General features: G+C 38.6%; 1 protein-coding gene across 1 annotated transcript in view; it reads left to right on the top strand.

Annotated features, from left to right (window-relative positions):
• Positions 1–1,366: 1,366 nt before the first annotated feature.
• The window catches only part of LOC150086259 (trace amine-associated receptor 6-like), a 36,977-nt gene continuing 17,906 nt past the window's right edge, over positions 1,367–20,437 (top strand). Inside the window, exon 1 of the mRNA XM_090373790.1 lies at positions 1,367–1,709. Within this exon, the coding sequence (XP_090229916.1) occupies positions 1,418–1,709 (292 nt within the window). The 5' untranslated portion in view covers positions 1,367–1,417. The remainder of the gene's footprint in view (positions 1,710–20,437) is intronic.

The raw sequence follows: 20,437 nt of genomic DNA, 5'->3' as shown, positions 1-20,437 counted from the left end.
GAAATCCAAGAAGAATTAATGTCAATATTATAGATAAAAGAGGGCGCCATAATGTAAATGAAAAAAAAATTCTTTAAATCTTTAACTTTCAATGCCGAGTAAAATGAAACATTTTAACTTTTTCTCTTTTTAATAACTTCCAATTCCAATTAACATAAGAAGACCCGTGACGGGATTCGAATATAGGATTCTTCCACCTAGTATGAGTAGACGACGATTGTAACCATTGCACTACCCAGCCTCAGCAGCTCAGTTTTCTGGGGCTGACATGGTCATGAATTTTTCGAGACCTGGATTCATCTTTGGTGACTCTATAACACCTTTTGAATTTAGTAACTTATTTCTTGATGCTGTTAAATGATGAACAAGCATTTTGAAGAGTCTTTGGCAATCTTGTTTATCTAGCCAGAATCTTATGAGATATTACCCGTATATATTCGAAGGGACGGTCTAGTTCGGCACTAGCTGACCAATACTGCAAATTTGCTAACGATAAATGAAATCTTGCGCTTGGAAAAATCCGGACTGTCTGCTTTTTTCAAGTGAATTATATTATTAATAAAACTTTTACATCCTTTATAATTAAGGTTCAGCTATCTGCTATTAAAAAGAAAAGAATATTACTTTTACTAATTAGCGAAAATGTAATCTGTATTGCAGTTTACTAGTTACCATACTAAAATTATGCTGTATTAGAGTATGTACAGAAAATTGAACTAAATAAATAATACATCAGGTTCATAATTCTACAAGCTGGAAAAGCATCATTAAATTGACCGATAGAATTTTCAAAAGGATGATTATCTCTCCCTCACAGAGGCATACTTTTTTAATCCGTTAGAAGTCAGGAAGGAAAAATTTTCCAATCTCCAATACGCCTCATTAGTTTGCTAAATGCATTAAGAAAATGCGTCAGTACATTGCAATTACAAAGTCACCATCCCTCGCTTTATCACAGACATCCGCAGACATAAGCTCAGCCAGCTAGTGCTAGGATTATGGAGCGTGGTAGTTGATGCAACCTTGCGTGCCAATATCTTTCTGACTTGCTAAGTTAGTCACATGAACGTAGTAAATAAAGATCCGCTCACCACAGAGACTCTCCAATAATCAAGTAACATCACATTGCAGAAGAATCACATCATTTTCAATTGAAACTCGATACAGGTGGTTGTGATAAGAATTTCCCTGCTAAGCGAGCCAATCTTAAAATACTCTCGTTCGATGGTTTTTTTTTTAATGAAACAGTTTATCGATTAACATCGATCGCTTGTCACGTGATGCAGAGGCTATGTACATGGGAAACGGCAACAGAATAGCTGCGCGCGAATTTAATAGCGTAGCTATCGAGACGTAAGTATTCAGCCTCTAGACGATAGCTTGCTGATAGTTCTTACTGTGCTGAAGACCGCTCGCCATGAGTGAGTTTCGTATTATCAACGTCAATATAACCGAATATGACAATGAAGTCTCTGTACAAAGCACCCTCCTTTCACCTTTTGATTTTCTAATCATACTTCTTGTGTTCGTTCTCTCTGTGTTCGGCAATGCCCTTATTTTAATCGTCTTCGCCGTTCCCAAGAGAAAAAGCAATCCTGGTGTGCGTGAAAACAAACCAGTGGTGGATACCATCATATTTGCGTTAGGACTTACCGCATTCGGAAGAAATATATTTCGTGGACCTATTCAAATATCTTGCCTTATAGCGAGTGAGTACCCATCTAATAGTAAAGTCTTGTTATTTAATCTAAAATGGACAATTTGGTGTTTAATATTACTCTGGCTGATGAAAAAGTAAAATATCGCATAATAGTCAACAGTAAGTGTTGTAATTTATTTTCGTTTTCTTCAAGTACCAAAATGGTGGATTTGTTGACAATTTTGTGATTTATCCTTTGCTGGGTAAGATAATAATAAGGCTCAGTTGAATCAAGCGGTATATTTAGACCTCATTAGTCCAGGTACAAAAGATGATCATGGCCACCAATTCGGTTCCCATTTTGATCCTTAGCCCAGGTGCACCAGCACCTGCTGCACATCGGGATGATATCTTTGGCTGAATGTCTATTTAAGCTTAGAGGTGCCATCCAAGGATATGAATGTGGACTCCTTATTTTTTATTTAGCTCTTTTTTTACTTTATTGGTCAAGGTTAGTGCATACATTGTTATTAGAAGTATGGGAAAGTGCTAATGTAATATTTGCCCAACATATGCGAAATTTTGTTGGGCATATACATTTGTTACTTTCTCTTTTGATTGCTAAAATGAGTGATTATCCCCTGAAAAGGATAATACTTAGCAATTTTCACTTGCAAATCACTTTGATTCAAAACAGAATTCTTCTCTGATTACGAATATATGATTTCCATTAAGCAATATGTTATTAGAGCTAGACTACGCCAATCTTGAGCTATTTGAACTGATAAACAATTAATTTTCTCCTCTCGTCTTGTCTTTTATCTTTAAAGTAGCTTTAACTGTCCCTAATGTTACCAAACATTAGGAATTATGGCCTTCCTACATTTTATTGGAAGGAGGAAATCCATCTACTCTTCTTTCGAATGTAATGCGGTGAAACATTTGAGTAGATCTGAAACTATGAAACGTGCCCCCTCTTTTCAAATTGGTCTTATGAAAGAATTACATTGTGAGCACAGAAATCTTGAAAGAATTTGTTCTTTCCCACAAAATATCACTTTATCCATATAAACTTCCAAACTTTTAAATTATAGCAAAAACCTCTATTTTTAAACAGGAGTGCATTTATTTCTATGATCCTATTTAAGTTGAATACCTTAAATATTGCTGTGTTTTTCCTCTTATTGGACACACTAATGTTCTTATAAACATTAACATATTTTTCCTATATAAAATACAATAAAACTTATGTTAATGATCAGTTAATGTCCTTTAAAGAAACCAAAGAATATATTTTTATTCCATGCAGTACTTCAATTAACTTCATCCTTCTCACTTCAGTTTTAGACAAACCGAAGGTAAGGTTGCAGTCATCTAATACTTAGAAAATTCCATGGACTCAAACGTAAGGTGAAAGTTTCTGGAATTTTGCCAAGACATGATAGGAAGAAAATGTAGGATACCAGACTTGTCAATCAATCTTAGGGTGGGGAAACTGTGTAAAGATTATGGAGTGGAATTTTTCCTGGTATCGCCTGCACTAGTCTGAAGAGGGATGTGTAGAACACAGATGTTGAGTCAGCTTTTAGTGTTGTGGGAGTCTGCTGGCTGGAGAGGTAGAGCGAACAGAAGGAGGAAATCCATAAATTGTTATTAATAGTGCTGACAATTCTTTCTAACTTCAGATGATTTTAAAAAAAGAATTAACAGTTGGATAAAACTGAAGTCTACTAACAGGAAACAGTGATGTAATTAGTGTTGTAAATAGAGATCATTTTGTGTTAATTTGAAATTCAGAGAAAGCAACCTTGACATTAATAAAATTCAGCTGGTGTTGCGGAATTGAGTAATTTGAATAAATTTAAAGGATTGGACAAATTGTTAGAAGGGATGGAGAAAATATATGTTTAGTGACTCCTTTTTTTATGCTGTATAAGCTTGCTTTCTTGCATTTTACACTTCTAATAGTACACTAGAGGAAAAGGATTGAACTGTAGTAGCCCAACAGACTCGTTTCCTCTGTTTAGAGCAGTGGTGCCACTCCCTTACCTCTTAGAGGTAATGGGTGGCTGGGGTGCGCTGGATCCCCTCCGAGTGCTTGATCTCTTATTTAGGATCGATCAGGCTAGAGCCTAGGACGAAACACCTTCCCCGCTTTGTATTTAAAGTTTTTCTACTCATCACTTTCAAAGCTATTTCTTTTGGTCACTTTGTTTCTATTTACGATGTAAATGCAACCTTGTTGCATTTCCAACATCATATTTGGTAGAACGTGGTTTTAGTGGGCATATCCAACTTCTCGCCAAGAAATCGACTCCAAATTACTAAACGTGTTGATTTAAGACTCTTTCTAAACCAGACATTGGGAAATTGGTATCACTCCATCAAGCCCATTAAGAATTTCTTGAACAGTGAAGTAGTTATTAAATGTGATAACGAAGACTTGCTAAATAACTATCAGACTTTTAAAAGCTGGAATCACTGGATAAAATTCAAATTTGTAGAATTAATTAAACTAAAAAGTTTCAATTGGGTTTTGAATAAACGTCCAATTAATTGTTACAGTTTTGAATTATATTGTGCTGCTATCTTCCTCAATGGGTCAAGCAAACGCTAGTCTGAAAAATGCTTTTTAAGTAGGGTAGAGAGCACTGAGGATGAGTTTGTGGAACCAAGGGGACGATGGCCGAAAAAGTTTGGGAACAATTGGTTAAGAGAAATTAAGCTATGGCCGTGAGTGTTGTACACCCTACCCTATAAATTGCTTGCTTCCGAAATGAAAAACCAGAGTTAAATAGTAAATTTTGACTTAATTAGTAAAGCCACAGCGGCCAGAGGCGCTTGTGACATCATTGTAAACTTTTGAATCTGGTATACCATCGAAATAGTTAACGGGGACCACGAATATGATAATCGCTCAGAGAAAGAACTAAACTGTAGAACGTTTATTCTATAGTCCACATGTTATCTTTCTACAGTCAGTTTAATAGAGAAATTGTTCCTGTGGATTGGCCTTAGTCCTGTGAATTGGTAAACCTACTGCAGCATTATTATGAGACTATTCAAAGTGTGGTGGTGGAGGGGGATGAGTATGCTGTCATTCAGCGCCCAGTATATATAATTACAGTGTATTAAATTTATCAACTCTGTCGTTGACACCTAGGTTGAAGGTATTTTTGTTATATTTTCGGTTATAAATCGATATTTCTCGATTAACATTAATGATTTTTTTACTGCATGCAACTTTTAAATACCTAAGTAAATATAAACACTAAACATCGTTGGATGTTTGGCGTTTTTTGTTTGCCTTTAGTCTGCTATGTATTTTTCAGTGGCGTTCAGAATTTATCGTGGAGACTATGACTAATGGTCCTTGGTGATCAAAGAAAAATGTCAGCAGGACCTTATCAGTATTAGGCATGCCGCAGGCCTTTCTAAGAGACGAAGGGCTCTTATGTTTCTACTTCCGCATGCTCATCTTGGTTTTGTGGCGTGCGGTGCATATCGACTTTTAGTATTTGAGAAACCCTTTATAGACCTAAGGATAATTGTCAAATAAATTAAGATGTTTTTGTTTTAATCCATTGAACATTTAGAACATGGAACAAACGTTACCTAGGTTGATACAATTATCTGCACTCTTGCACTATAATAGCATCTACTTGATCACTTGCAAACGGTTTGCTAGTGACCAAAACTCCAGTAAAGATGCTATACCGTATTGCTGAGGAAGAATTTTCTCGTGGTGAAAGGAGTGTAGATAATTTGTATCAATCTTCATAAATAGAGAGCTGTGATTTGTCACAACGTGTTTGGTTACTCGTCTAGACATGGTAAGACACGGATCACCAGTTTAAATTAGCGTGCGTTGAATAGCTGGCGTTTTATATATCTCGTCGTATTTTAAAATAAATAATTTTACTGTGCAATGAAGTTTAATCAGATTTTGTTTCAAATTAACAACAGAAATAAAACAAACAAGATGCACACGAAATTTTAAAATCACCCTTAAATTTCAAAATCTGAATCCAGTCGCTCTTGTTTGTGCTATGATCAAGAGTGATCAACATTTAACCATCTGAAAAATTGCTTGTGAAACTGATATTTCTAATGGGACATGCCAATCAATTTTAATGCACAATTTGGGAATTGGACCCATTTCAGCCAACTTTGTGCCTCGCATCCTCCTTGATGGTCACTGACAGCGGTGCCTTCTCTTATGTCAAGATCTCCTACGTCCTGCTACTGGTTTCTTCGATCATTACTGGTGATGAATCTTGTATGTACATAAACAAAGGCCGAGTCCTCTCAGTGGAAAAATGTGTCCTCCCCAAGGCCCAAAAGGCAAGGCAATCAAAACAAAAGAAACAAAAAGAATGAAGCAAAAGTTAAGAAATAAATCTACTTTTGAATGTTTCCAGAAGTTGAAGAATCGGTGTATACACGAGGTTCATCCGAATAGTCAACAAGTTTCGTCATTTCCCAACTATAGGTTCATTCCCCGAATTTTGATCATAACATTTAAATTTACGCAGACCTTAAATATATTCACAATACAAATTAAACTCTCCCTCCAGTGAGCCACAAACTTCGTATATAAATCAGGCAGAAAATAAGTAATTTATCACTCAGCACTAGATTCTATCATTTTAATCCTATTAACTTTAATTTCCAATTGAGAATTTAACTTGAATGGATTAACCGGAAATTCTCCAGGCAATATGATTCCACATCGGAGAAGAGTGGCATCCTCTTCAATCATGCAAGCTAAATATAGCACTTTGTTATGTAGTTTAGATTCTAGCAGCTACTATTTGAAAATTAGTGGAAAAGCCACTCTTAGCATTAAACCAACACATTATCCAATATTCCCAAGTTACAACTCTATTATAGTCATCTTGACAGCAAGAGGCATAGATAACTGCTGCCCTTTATGCAGCACATTGAAACGCTAAGTGTAAATACCCAGCAGGCCTATGCAGTGCTTCGATCATTGACATTCTCCTGAGGAAATTGAATCTGGATTTAATGGAGTTATAAGCAACTTGCTTTGTTACGTCAAATGCATACTCCATGCTAGAGTAAGAGAATCACTGCTAAAATAATTATTCCATTTTTTTGCTGTTGAAGTTAATACTTGAAGTTAATGCTGTTGAAGTTAAAACTTGTGAAAATATTTGCAGTCATCAGTATATTGTATTTAAATTGCCTATATTCTGTGGTCGGTTTGTACCGTTATGAAAACCTTTAGTTTCTGTGGTAGTAACTCGTCCACTTATCACTCATTTGGAGAGATCTGGATTCTTTTTCGGTCCATAGCTTGAGGAATTTCTTTTCAGTCGAGGCTGTATTTAGCCGTTATGGGGAGGGAGTAAGGTATTCTAAGGAAGTTATTCTGGGTTTTTATCCCGAAAAACATGAAAATGGTCCTTTAACACGCACAGACATAATATATAATGGCGCAAAACAGCTTACGTCATTGATGAGACTAAAATCCAACACTACAACTCGGCTTCACAACTAATCGATTGAGTCAACAAAGCATATAGTTTGTATCGAGGTTATCATAAATAAGACCTGACGTATGTAATGCGCCATAAAATAGCAAATAACCATCCAACCTGGTATCTTGTGCGATTCACTCACCACGCAGCAGACGTCAAACCATGTTTGTGACATCACCAAATGGGAGCAAAAACAAAGTAATATTAGAGGATTTCTTTTTTTTGTTTTTTGCTGATAACCATTGTGTGCTTTGAAGTCATACCCTAAGGGTGAACAACGATAAAGGAGTTATATGATGAAGTACTTCATCGTCGTGCTCAACCTTGTTTTTCTCCACCTTTTCGATTTGGACCTTTTATTTAGTTTTGCCAACTTAAGTTTCCTTGCTTGTATTCGTTTCATGAGATTTAATTAATCCTTTTATCATAAAGTCAGGTGTCAAATTGGCTGTATTGACGATGAATGATTTTTGACTTGTTCGAAAGAAAGAGGTGGGAAAGGAATGTGCATTCACTGCAGTGTAATACCACACCTCTGCAAAATGTCAAGTCTTTCTCTGAGATGACCTTTATAAGTCTGTAAATCGACCCCTCCCCTGTCTACATATAGAATATCTTTGGAACACTTGAAACGCAATCTTTATTCGATTTCGATGATCCCTTTATCACTGCGGTGAGTGTGGTGTATTCTTGCTAAAATTGACATTGGATTAAATCCATCCCCCAAAAGAAGTTCAGTTGTTTTTTTTTAATAAAAAAATAAATAAACAAACTGGAAAATCATGATGAATATCTATAAATATTTCATTTAATTTTATACAATCTGTAAAAGTATGTAGCACATACCACTTTCCCTAGATAAGAGTTCGCAATTTCCTGGAATCGTTATCCGTGACAGTATAGTAGTTTCGCCACTTGTCACCCGTTTGGAGAGATCTGAATTCGATTTCATTGGAAACTGGAAAAATCTCTAAAGTCCTCTTCAATCGAGGCTATATTTAGCCGGTTTTAGGTGGAGGGAGTAGGATTTTCCCTTAAATTATTCAGGGTTTTTCAGCCGGAAAAACATTTTTGTTGTTGTTTGTTTATTGTAGTCGAATTGTATAGGCTGTTTGCTGAAAGAAAACCCAAGTTTCCGGGATGAAAACCATGCTACACTTGCCCGAGACCAACTAACTCGCCTATGTTGTGGTAAAATCCGATAAAAATTCCTCATATCATCGATGGGATTCGAACTCAGGTCTTTTTCACCCGCTGTGGGGAGGACTGCGATTCTACCAACTCTGCTACCTGCGAGGGGCACGACATGCAAATTGCCCATGAACGTACACACTTCAACAGACATAAATAGGGATATAAATTACTCTTGGGAACCTTTAACATAATCTATGGACCTCTTTTGACTTGCAGTATAATCCTATTAAGCTATTCATTATTTGAATCCAGCAATGTTTTTTAAAGTTTTCATCATAAAACAGAGTTTAAAATGGCAAAATATTATACTAAGAAATTGTTTAACTCCAAAATAATTATAAGTTGTTCATTTAGAAAGCCATTTATCACAACTCTGCTCTTGGTCTGCTGAAATATTATACTGAATATTAAATCTCCCTTGAAAATGCAGATAGCTTAGCCCAGTAAAGGAAAGGGAATCCTTAATATACATGCTAATTACCTTAATTAGTTTCTGTACTACCCAATATTTTATTGCGCTTCTCATGGCAACCCTACACTCGTTCACTCGCATAACTAAGAAGTTTGCAAATGAATATCTTAATTTTAATTTTCAAGAAATTATTCAAAAGAGACAAAGATATTATATGTAAAAAGATATAATTAGTTTCTGTACTACTAGATGTAAGAAAATTTGCTTATAATCCAAGGGTAATTGAATGCTGGGACGCACACGTAATCCTTAGGGGCCGGATGGCGTATGTAACTTGAAAGAAAACTGATATAAATAGTTGATATAATTAAAGTTAATTAATGTAGGATTCATGGTTTTCAGTTAGACTGAAGTTTGCATTTGCAACAGTATCCATTCGTTTCGAGTTCTAAATTACCTTGGCTCTAAATTAGGTGCGCTGTAAATGTTCTTTTAAAAATATGGCAACTCAGTCTTCCTTTCGCTGTAATTCGAGATTCTGTTGAAAGGAATAATTAATAATCTAAACGTCAAGGCCAGTAGATTCCATGAGATTACGTATTTAGCAAATACTTTAACGAATCAAATACCATGTACACTTCCTGTACATCCTTTTATATTCATTAGATTTACCTTGTTGCTTTGGTGTCAATGAGGTGTTCATTTACAACTGGCAAAAGGCGTATGTCGTGTCCCCTGTTCGGCTAGAGCCCCACACTCCAAATTAAAAATGTATGTTTACATATATAGCGGTATAACTGTCCCATCACATACAGAGGAAATGCTGTACCTGAAGTCTGTCTAGAGGCTATAAGGTGGCAGCCCCACCACTAGACTTACCCCGCGAAAGGCTGGTAAGCTATCCGGGGGACATTCTAAATACTCGAAATAAGCTCAAGGGAAAACACTGGACGGATCTCAAGGGCAATGGATATAGGACTACGATTAAGGAACTTAAAGTAGCAACTTGGAACGTTAGGGGAATAAATCACAAATTAGATGAATTGACCATGGAACTAGAAAATAGAAATATTGACATAGCAGTCATTACCGAAACAAAAAAGAAGAACAAAGGATCCAAAGAAATAGGTAACTTCATAATGATATACTCTGGCGTACCAAGTGAAATGTGGGCATCATCGGGAGTTGCTATTATTATAAAGAAAGAATGGAAAAACAAAATATTAGACTACTCTTGGATATCACCCAGAATATTTAAATTAAGACTAAAAATTCTATCTTATACAATAACAATCATTGGCATCTACGGACCAGTAGAAGACAACATTGATGAAACCACAGAATTTTATGACGAATTACAACAGATCATAGACCAAACTAACAAAAAGAGTATCTCATACTAGCAGGAGATTTTAATGCAAGGATTGGTGCTCAATCAGTAGACAAATGTATAGGATCAGAAGGCGAACCCGTGGTCAACAATAATGGAAGATGCCTGATAGACCTCTGCATTTTTAATAAATTTTTTAAGAAATTACAATTAGACACAAATGATCAAATAAAAACCAACTCCATCTCCCAAGCAGAATGGAAGCAACACTATTCCAAACTATGGTATAACCCAGGCACTAGGGAATTGGAAGATGAATCTGTGATAACCGAAGATGAATAAAACAATATAACAATGGAAGAACTAGAGTTAATATTACAAAAATCAAAAAACCGAAAAAGCCCAGGCACAGACAATTTGAACGTAGAACTATTTAAATATGAGGGCACCTTACTAAAAAATGCACTACTAAAATTATTTAACATCATATGGCATAAGCAACAGATACCCAAAGATTGGGAAACAGGAACAGTAATCAATTTACACAAAAAAGGCTCCAGAAATAACCCTAACAACTACAGAGAGACAACACTGCTGTCAACTGCTGCAAAGCTATACTCTAATATACTAAAGAATAAACTTAATAAATGCAGTGAACAATTCTTAGAAGAAGAACAATGTAGGTTCAGAAAATGAGGGTGAGTCTTAGCATTCTCAACGATGTTCTACCAGGAAGCCCTCGCAGAAGTCAAACTTCTCCAACTTCTTATTCTCATGGTCTTTAAGTCCACTTTACAATCAAAATACCTTACCAGAGTCAAAAACATTTTTTCAATGGTAGCAGAACTTAATACTCTGTTAAAATACACTGCTCGACAAAATCAATAGAACAAAATGCTTTTCATGAATATTAAATTATGAACAGTGTCTGCGAAGTTGAATATTTTATATAATAGGCATCCTGCTTGTAAATTCTGAGTATCCAATAATATTCAATCTACCACCTTACAGAGCTGCAACGTTATGCAAATTATTCATGCCTATAAAAATATGGTTGCCACCACATCACTTCATTGCCATTTTTTAGTTTGCACAGTGCGATAGCCATAGTTACAGTACTCAGGATGGCAAGTCATTGTCGTTTAGACGATTCTTTGAAATGGCAGATCGTTAGACGACTTCAACTGGGCAGGCAGAGATGGCAAGTTGGCTTAATGTGTCACGCAGTGTCGTCTCGGCACTATGGAAGCACTTTCAGGAGACAGTAACTATTACAAGAGGAGCTGCCAAGGTCACCTAAGGGTTACGTCAACCAGAACAGACCGCTATCTGGCTCTAACAGCATAATGGAACCCTACGATGTCCTGTCATCGACTGTCTCTTGAGGTTGCTGTGTCCACAGGTGAAAACGTTTCCAACCAGACTGTGTTAAGACGGCTCAATTCAAGTGGACTCTACGCAAGGAAGCCAGTGGTTTGCATCCCATGAAACCCAAACCCCGAAGAGCTTGTCGAAACTGGTGCCATGAATATGTGATTTGAAGCTCTGACAAATGGGGTACAGTTCTGTTCTCTAGTGAGTTCCACTTTAGCCTACAAATCGATACTAGACGTCATTTCATCTAGAGAAACCGAAGAATAGGGTACCATCCCTCCAATATCAGTCAAAGGGACACTTACAGCGGAGGCGGTGTTCTCGTTTGGAGCGGAATAATGATCAACGGCCGCACCCTTCTACATGTTTTTGATAGGGGTACCGTAATTGCACACAGGTACCAAGAACAGATCCTCGAACTCTGTGTGCGACTTTTTAGCAGTCGATTGGACCAAATGTTTTTTCCATGCTCGACAACGCACTGCACACAGAGTCTGATGATCGTGCTGTCTTGGCCAGCACGATCGCCAGGCTTAAATTCGATCGAACATGTATGGGACCCCCTTGGGAGTCGCACTGTACGGAAACGGCAAATTCCTCGGTCATCTGGTGATCTAAGGTGTGCGCTGGCCGAAGAATGGGATTTATTGCCACAGATTCTTAAGGAAACCCTTATATCTCGAGCATCTTGAATCGACTTCTGTAATGTAACCTCTTTGATAACTAATGCAACCCCCTATAAATGTCCCTTATACCTGTCCATCACAATCTACACGAGTTTCACCACGGTTTCTATGTGTTCTGTTAATTTTGTCAAGCAGTGAAGAATAAACTGTGCTATAATAATAATAATAATAATTAAATATCTATAATAAAAGATCTACAAGGTCAATCCGATAGTGAAAAACCTCTTAGAAACAACAATCGCCAAATGGAGTACCACCATTAAGGTCGAGAACATCACAACCAGGCCATCCCCATTAGAAGAGGAATCTTTCAGGGAGATGCTCTGACCCCACTGTGGTTTTGTCTAGCACTCAACCCGTAATCCACCATGTTTAACGGCAGCAAGTACGGATATAACCTCAAAGAAGGAAGAAAGAACCTGTACACCCTCACCCACCTGATGTAGATGGATGACATCAAGCTCTATGCGGCAACCGAGAAGTAACTCCAGCAACTACTCTGGATCACTGAAGAATTCATCATTGAATTTGGTCTAGACAAAAGCAAGACCCACGCACTGCACCAGGGATAATTAGTTGGCCAAAACTACCAGCTGCTGACTGGTAAAGAGATTGAAGCTATGACAGAAGGAGATACCTACAGATACCTAGGGATGATGCAGGCTCAGCAGTTAGAGCACAAGGAAATCAAGAAGTGCCTGACCAAAAAATATCATCAGAGACTCAGGAGCCTGCTGAAAGCAAAATTGAATGGAGGGAACACATTTAAAGCCATAAACACCTATGCAGTCACAGTGCTAACATACACCTTCGGGGTCATAGATTGAACTAACACCGAGCTAGAAGATATCATACGAAAGACAAGGACAACGATGACCAAGAGCCGCCAACACCACCCGAAGTCAGCAGTGGAGAGATTAACAATAGCTCGTAAAGAGGGAGGAAGGGGCCTGATGGACTTGATAGAGCAACAGAAAACAGCGATAGTTAACCCGAAGGATTACTTCAAGAACAACACAGCACCACTCCATCAGGGCATAAGGAAGATAGATAAGTGGTATACCCCACTCAACCTAAGCAACGAACTCCCACTCACCCAGACGGCACAAGAAACGAAGTTAGAAAGATGGGCTAAGAACACACTCCGTGGTAGACACTACAATGACCTCCATCAAGATCATATCGATAACATTGCTTCCAATATATGGCTCACAAGCAGGACGCTCTTCCCCGAGACTAAAGGATTCATGCTGGCTATCCAAGACCAGGTAATCAACACCAGAAACTATAGAAAATACATCGCAAAGGAGCCCGGAATGTCAAATGACGCATGTCGATGATGCCACCTGGCCTCAGAAACGATCCAACACATCGCCGCTGGTTGCAAGGTGATCACCCAGACTGAGTACACTCATAGACACGCCCAGGTAGCCAGGATAATACACCAGAAGCTATCGAGGAAATACCAGTTGACCAACAAAAGTGTACCATACTACAAGTACGAATCCCAGGCAGTACTAGAGATCCAAACCCACAAACTATACTAAGCCCGCGCCAAAATAACGGATAAGACCATCCCGCACAACAGACTAGACATAACCTTTGTGGACAAGAATGAAAAGGCTACCTACCAGATTGACATAGCGGTGCCCAACACTAGCAATGTCCAGAAAACCCATGAGGAAAAAATTAAGAAGTACACGAACCTGAGAGATGAAGTCAAGGAGATGTGGCATATGCAAGAAGTATCGACGATCCCGATCACCGTGTCAACCACCAGTATGGTGCCAAATACTCTACATAGCAGCCTAGCAGCAATAGGTCTCCCAGAGAACACCTACAAGGAACTCCAGAAAGTCGCAATCCTGAAAACCTGTAGGATAGTCAGAGATTTCCTCGACCAACAGTAACACCGGACATTACAACCACCCTGTGTACTTGATAGCAGTACCCGTTACGGAGTCGAATCCCCCAATCAGGAAGAAATAATATAAGAGCAACAACAACAATAATAATAATAATAGCAAGTACTCTAGATCACCGAAGAATTCAGCAATTATATTAGAGTGGAATTTGGTCTGGACAAATGTAAGACTCACGGATTGCACCAAGGAAAATTAGTCAGCCGAAACTACTAGCTGCAGACTGGCAAAGAGATCGAAGCCATGGCAGAGGGAGAGGCCTACAAATACTTGGGGAGGATGCAGGCTCAGTAGTTATAGCACAAAGAAATTAAGGCCTGCCTAACCGAAAAATACTATCAGCGATTCAGAAGACTACTGAAAGCAATGCTGAACGGTGGGAACACAGGTAAAACCATAAACACCTATGCAGTCCCAGTGCTAACATGCTCCTTTGGGGTTATAGATTGGAGTAACACCGAGCTGGACGATATCATGAGAAAGACAGGGACAATGATGACCAAGAGCCGCCAACACCACCAAAAATCCACCGTGGAGAGACTGACAATTGCCCGGAAAGAAGAAGAAAGCGGCCTAATAGACCTCATTGAGCAACAGAAGACAGCGATAATTAACCTGAAGGATTATTTCCAGAAACACACAACAGCACTCCACCAGGCCATAAGGAAGATAGAAAAGCGATATACCACAATCAACCTAAGCGAGGAGTCCCCCCAACCAGGAGGCACAAACGAAGCTAGAAAGATGGGCAGAGAAGACACTCCATGGCAGACACTACAATGATCTCCATCAAGATCACAGATAAAATTGCTTCCAATGCATGGCTCACGAGCGGGACGCTCTTCCCCGAGACTGAAGGATTCATGCTCGTCATCCAAGAAAAGGTAACTAACACCATGAACTATAGAAAATAGTATTAGTATTAGTAATGGCCGCATGGTGCAAGAAAGCCTATGGCTTATACTGCACCAGCCAAAAAAAAACCGAATAAAACAATGATAATTAATAAATAATAATAATTAGTAAAAGAAAAGGAAATTAAACTTATCATCCTATGCGCTTCCCTCACCCGAAGTTACTATCCATATGACCTTTGAGTTTCCCCAAACTGTCAGCCTCTACCACCCATTATAGGCAATTTATTCCAGTAATTTATAACTCGCTGGCTAAAATAAAACTTCCTGCAGTCCAATCTAAACATTTCCCCCCGTAACTTGAATTTATGTCCCCTAGTTCTAGCATCATTTATAATCTTGAAAATTTCGTCTTCATTCATTTTACTGATGCCTCTCAGAGCCTTAAACACCTCAATCAAATCTCCTCTAAGGTGTCTAGTTTCCAAACTCTGCAACCCACATATTCGAAATCTTTCTTCATAAGGATGCCCTTTTGCCGATCTCACCAGGCGAGTTACCCGTCTTTGCACCCTTTCAAGAAGCTCGATGTCTTTCTTTAGGTGCGGTCTCCATACTTGAACACAGTATTCCAAGTGTGGTCTAACAAAAGCCTTATATAATGGGATTATCACGTCCCTATCTCTACTTGCAAAAGTTCGATAGATCATCGATAGGACACCATGGGCCTTCCTTGCAACCTGTTTACAATGCTCAGAGAATTTCATGTCTGACCGTATCGTAACACCCAAGTCCCTTTCCTCCAGTACTGGGTTTAGTTGAACTCCACCAAGTGAATAAGTTATTTTGGGATTACTGTTTCCCAGGTGAAATACCTTACATTTTGTTGGATTAAAGCATAGCTCCCATTTTTCTGACCATTCCTGAAGTCTATCTAGGTCTCTCTGAAGAAACTCAGCTTGACAGTGATCATTAACTACTCTACCAATTTTAACATCATCTTAAAATTTAGACATCACGCCCTCTATCCCTTCATCGACGTCATTTACGAAATCAAAAACGAAAACGGTCCTAATACTGATCCTTGGGGAACCCCACTTCTTACATCAACCCAATCTAAGGAACAGCCATTTATCACAACCCTCTGCCTCCTGCCCTGAAGCCATCCTGCTATCCATCTAAGGATTTCCCCAGTGATTCCAACCTGTTCCAGCTTATAAAGCAACCGCTCATGTGGGACTGAGTCAAAAGCTTTGCTGAAATCTAAATAAACAATGTCGAAATTATTCCCTTAATCCAGCTCATGAGTGACCCTTTCAAAATAGCGAACCAGATTTGTTAAACATGATTTTCCCTTTGCAAAACCATGCTGAGTATCCTTGAGAATTTCAATTCTATCCAAATGATCCTGAATTCCACCCTTGATCATTGCCTCCATGATTTTCCCTACCACTGAAGTCAGACTGACAGGTCGATAATTTCCAACTTCACTCTTAGAGCCACCCTTATGTATGGGAGATACATTGGCACTTTTCCAATCCAAGGGAATCTCCCCAGAGTCTAGTGATGCTGGCATAATTAGCCTCAATGGTTCAATGTCACTGACTTGCCGCCTCTCTTAAGATTATAGGGTATATTCCATCAACTCCAGGAGCCTTACTGGCCTGCAGCTCGAAAGGTTTTCATTAAATAATCTTGCGAAATTTCAATATCATTAATTACATATTTTTTAAGTTCGCTCCCACAATTTCCCATTGCCACAAAAGGCTTTTCATTTGTAAATATCGATGCAAAATAACTGTTGAGTTCATCTGCAACGGCAGCTGGTGTATTTAATATTACCGCCTTTCCCTTACGTAAAGGTCCGATCTAGTTTGTTCTGCTCTTCTTGGCATTTATATATGTGAAGAATTCCTTATTCCCCCCTCCCTCTTTGCTCTCTTTGTCAACGATTTCTCATAAACTGCCTTTGCCTGTCGAACCTTTTCTGTGGCTCTATTACACATCACCTTGTAGCTGTTATAGGCTTCAGTACTTTTTATTGCTCTGTAACCTTTCCACGCCACCTTTTTCTGCTCTGTCGCCAAATACATCGCCAATGCCACTTGGCGTCAGAAACGATCCAACACATCACTGCGGGATGCAAGGTGATCACCCAGACTGAGTACACTCATAGACACGCCCAGGTAGCCAGGATAATACATCAGTAGCTAGCATGGAAATTGCAGTTTGTCGAAGAAAGTGTACCATACTACAAGTACGAACCCCAGGCAGTACTAGAGACCCCAACCCACAAGCTGTACTGGGACTGCCATAATAACGGATAGAACAATCCCGCACAACAGACAGGACATAATCCTTGTGGACAAGAAGGAAAACGCTACCTATCTGATTGATATAGCGCTACCTGGCAACCTGCAGAAAACCCATGGGGAAAAATTCAGAAAGTACATGAATCTAAGAGAGGAGATCAAAGAGATGTGGCATATGCAACAAGTAAACGACCATCCCGATCATCGTGTCAACCACAAGTATGGTGCCAAAGACCCTACATAACAGCCTAGCAGCAATAGGTCTCCCAGCGAACACCTACAAGGAACTCCAGAAAGTCGCAATCCTGAACACCTGTAGGGCAGTCAGAGAGTTCCTCGACCAACAGTAACACCAGACTTAACAACAAGCACCCTGTGTACTTGCTAGCAATACTCGTCACGAGGTGGAACCCCAAATCAGGGAGAAATAATATAAGAGTAATAATAATGATAATAAGTCCCCAGATAGCCACAGTATAGCAATAACACCTAATAAAAATAAACAAATGTTACTAAATTTTTTAACACACTAGCCAAAAAATTAGAAACTTTATTCATTAACTAATAATAGTAATCTCGTGGCATGAATTCCACAAGGTTTTAGATGGAATCGTGCACCATATTTGCGGCCTCTTCTACCAGGATATTTGTCAGTTGCTGAATTATGTTCGGTAGAGAACTACAAAACCAAAGTGCCCTTTCCCACGTATCCCAGACGTTAAAAATTGGATTCAGATCTTGAGAATTAGGCAGCCAGAGTAGATTTTAGAAATATTGGGGATGTTCCTCCAACTTTTAAGAGCAAATTTTTCAAAAAATTGACTTATCTAGACATAGAAAGATGCGTTTCTATGTCTAGTTAAGTCAATGAATATTAGCATTAGCATTAGTTGAGGCATATGATACAAGAAAGCAAGCTTTCTACACAAAACAACAATGGGCCCAGCACCGAACCCTGTGGGATTCCACCAATAGCATTAGTCCACATAGAGCAGTGCCCATTTATTACCACTCTCTGTCTGCTCCCACTCAACCATCCCTTTATCCATTGCAGCAACTTTCCCTTAAAGCCATGCCGCTCCAATTTGTACAATAGTCTTCCATGCGCAACAGTGTCAAAAGCTTTCCTGAAATCCAAATATATGATATCAAAATTATTTTTTGCATCCAATTCCTTTGTAACCACATCATAGTATCCAATCAAATTGGTCAGACAGGACTTCATCTTAACAAACTCATGCTGTCTCTGAATTATTACTGCAGTCTTGTCTAGATGATCCTCTATCACCTCTTTAACCAGCGACTCCATTATTTCCACCTAAACAGAAGTTAAATTAACTAGTCTGTAATTAGGGATACATTTCACATCTTCAGTCCTTGGTACCTCCCCTGACTCTAAGGATGCTCCCATAATTATGGCTAAGGGTTTGCTTACTTCCCTCGCTGCCTCCTTCCATATTACTGGATAGATTCCATCTGCCCCAGGTGCCTTTTTTACGTTTAACTGCAACAATTTCTCCTCCACTTTGCTCTCAGTTATTACAAAATTATTGCCACAGGTCCCAAGTTGCCATGCCGTCCATGTTTCAAAATACAAAGTGGACCCTCGGATTTTTGATCAGACCTCTTATTGCTGTCTTGGATTTGTCTACAGAGGTTTTCTAATAATAATTTTTTTTAAAAAATCGCTAATTTTCTTAATAAATTTAACAGCTTACCTTTTTATCTTTTTAATAAATTCATTTTATAGTAAGAGTTCTAATTTTTCACTGTTGGCTAGTTAGCTTTCAGTTGTAAAATATCACGCAAGACATTTTTATTGAGGTAATATTTGTGAAAACATTTCTCTGAATCCTGATGCCTTTCATTATAACCTTTGAGTAACCTACTAATCAATATTTGTTTAATATCTTCTGTGTAACAGACAGTAGTGCTATGGGACGATAAGACCTAGGACCCTGGACATCCTTATTATTATTCTTGAACAAAATCTTAATGAACACATTCTTCCGAGATAATGGAAAGCTGCCCTCTTTCAAACCTCAATTATACAGGGACAGCATAATCCTAAGCCATACATCAGCAAAGGACTTTACAGCCTCCACCGGGAACTTTCTTACTCTTGCTCTTTGTTATAGCATCTTCAATCACATTTTTACCATACTTCGATTTCTTTCTGTTCCTCAGTATCTTCTTTATTATCGTTAAGAAATAACTCTTTAAGGATCTCAGAGACAGACTCTTTTCAACTGAGAGTCTCTAAAGCCAGAGCGAACAATACGTTAAACCATCTGATTGCAAAAAATCACGCCAGGGCTTCAGCTTACACTTTCTAATTCCGCCTAGACGTCTCCTCTTTGTTTCCACACAATTCCTCTTATAAATTTCAGTCAAATCCTTACCTTGCTTTCTGACCTTCTAGAACCTCCTATGAGCACGACTTACTTCCCTTCTTAATCTAGTCAGATTCCCATTACACCATAACACAATCTTCACCTTTCTCTTTCCTCACCTCACTGATCCACACGAAGCCTCAAACAAAATAAGATGAACAATTTAGTCCTATCGGCAAAGCTGCTGTTCCACCTTTGTTCATTTCCTAAATTCAATTTGCTTCTTATTATTTCTTTAAAGTTACTCCAATAAGCGGTACGTACCACAAATCTATGTCCGTCATCATCTCTAGTCCTTCTTTCAAACCCTTCAATTTCATATCGAATAACTCTATGGTCACTTGTAGACCATCCCTCCACCACTATCCAGTTCTTTACTCTTGTTATCATAGCGCTACTGCATACTATTGCATCAATGTTCGATTCTCCAAGTGCAGAGGAGAAAGTAAAAATAAATAAATCAATCTATTCATATTGGCGCACTCTTCTGCACTGCTCGACAAAATTAAGAGAACTCCCAGAAAGCGTTAACTCGTGCAGCTTACGATGAAGCAAGACAAAAGTTGGTATGATGGTGTACCATAAAATAACGATGAAATGAGGAGACAGCGAAAAACTTTGGACAGGTATAAGGGACATTTATGGGGGTTGCATGAGAATTACCAAAAAGGTCACATTACAGAAGTCGATACAGGTCCTCGAAAATGTGGTCACATGACACCAGTAAGGCGTATGATCCCTTCCAACGGCTAAACAGGACTGACAGCTGTGAACCTGTTTGATATAAGAGTGACCATAAGATTCTCTGGCAACAAAT

Source organism: Mastigoproctus giganteus, chromosome 5 (genome assembly GCF_048544385.1).
Source record: "Mastigoproctus giganteus isolate SK-2022 chromosome 5, ASM4854438v1, whole genome shotgun sequence".
NCBI classification, from domain to species: Eukaryota; Metazoa; Arthropoda; class Arachnida; order Uropygi; family Thelyphonidae; genus Mastigoproctus; species Mastigoproctus giganteus.
This window is presented reverse-complemented; position numbering and strand designations above follow the sequence as displayed.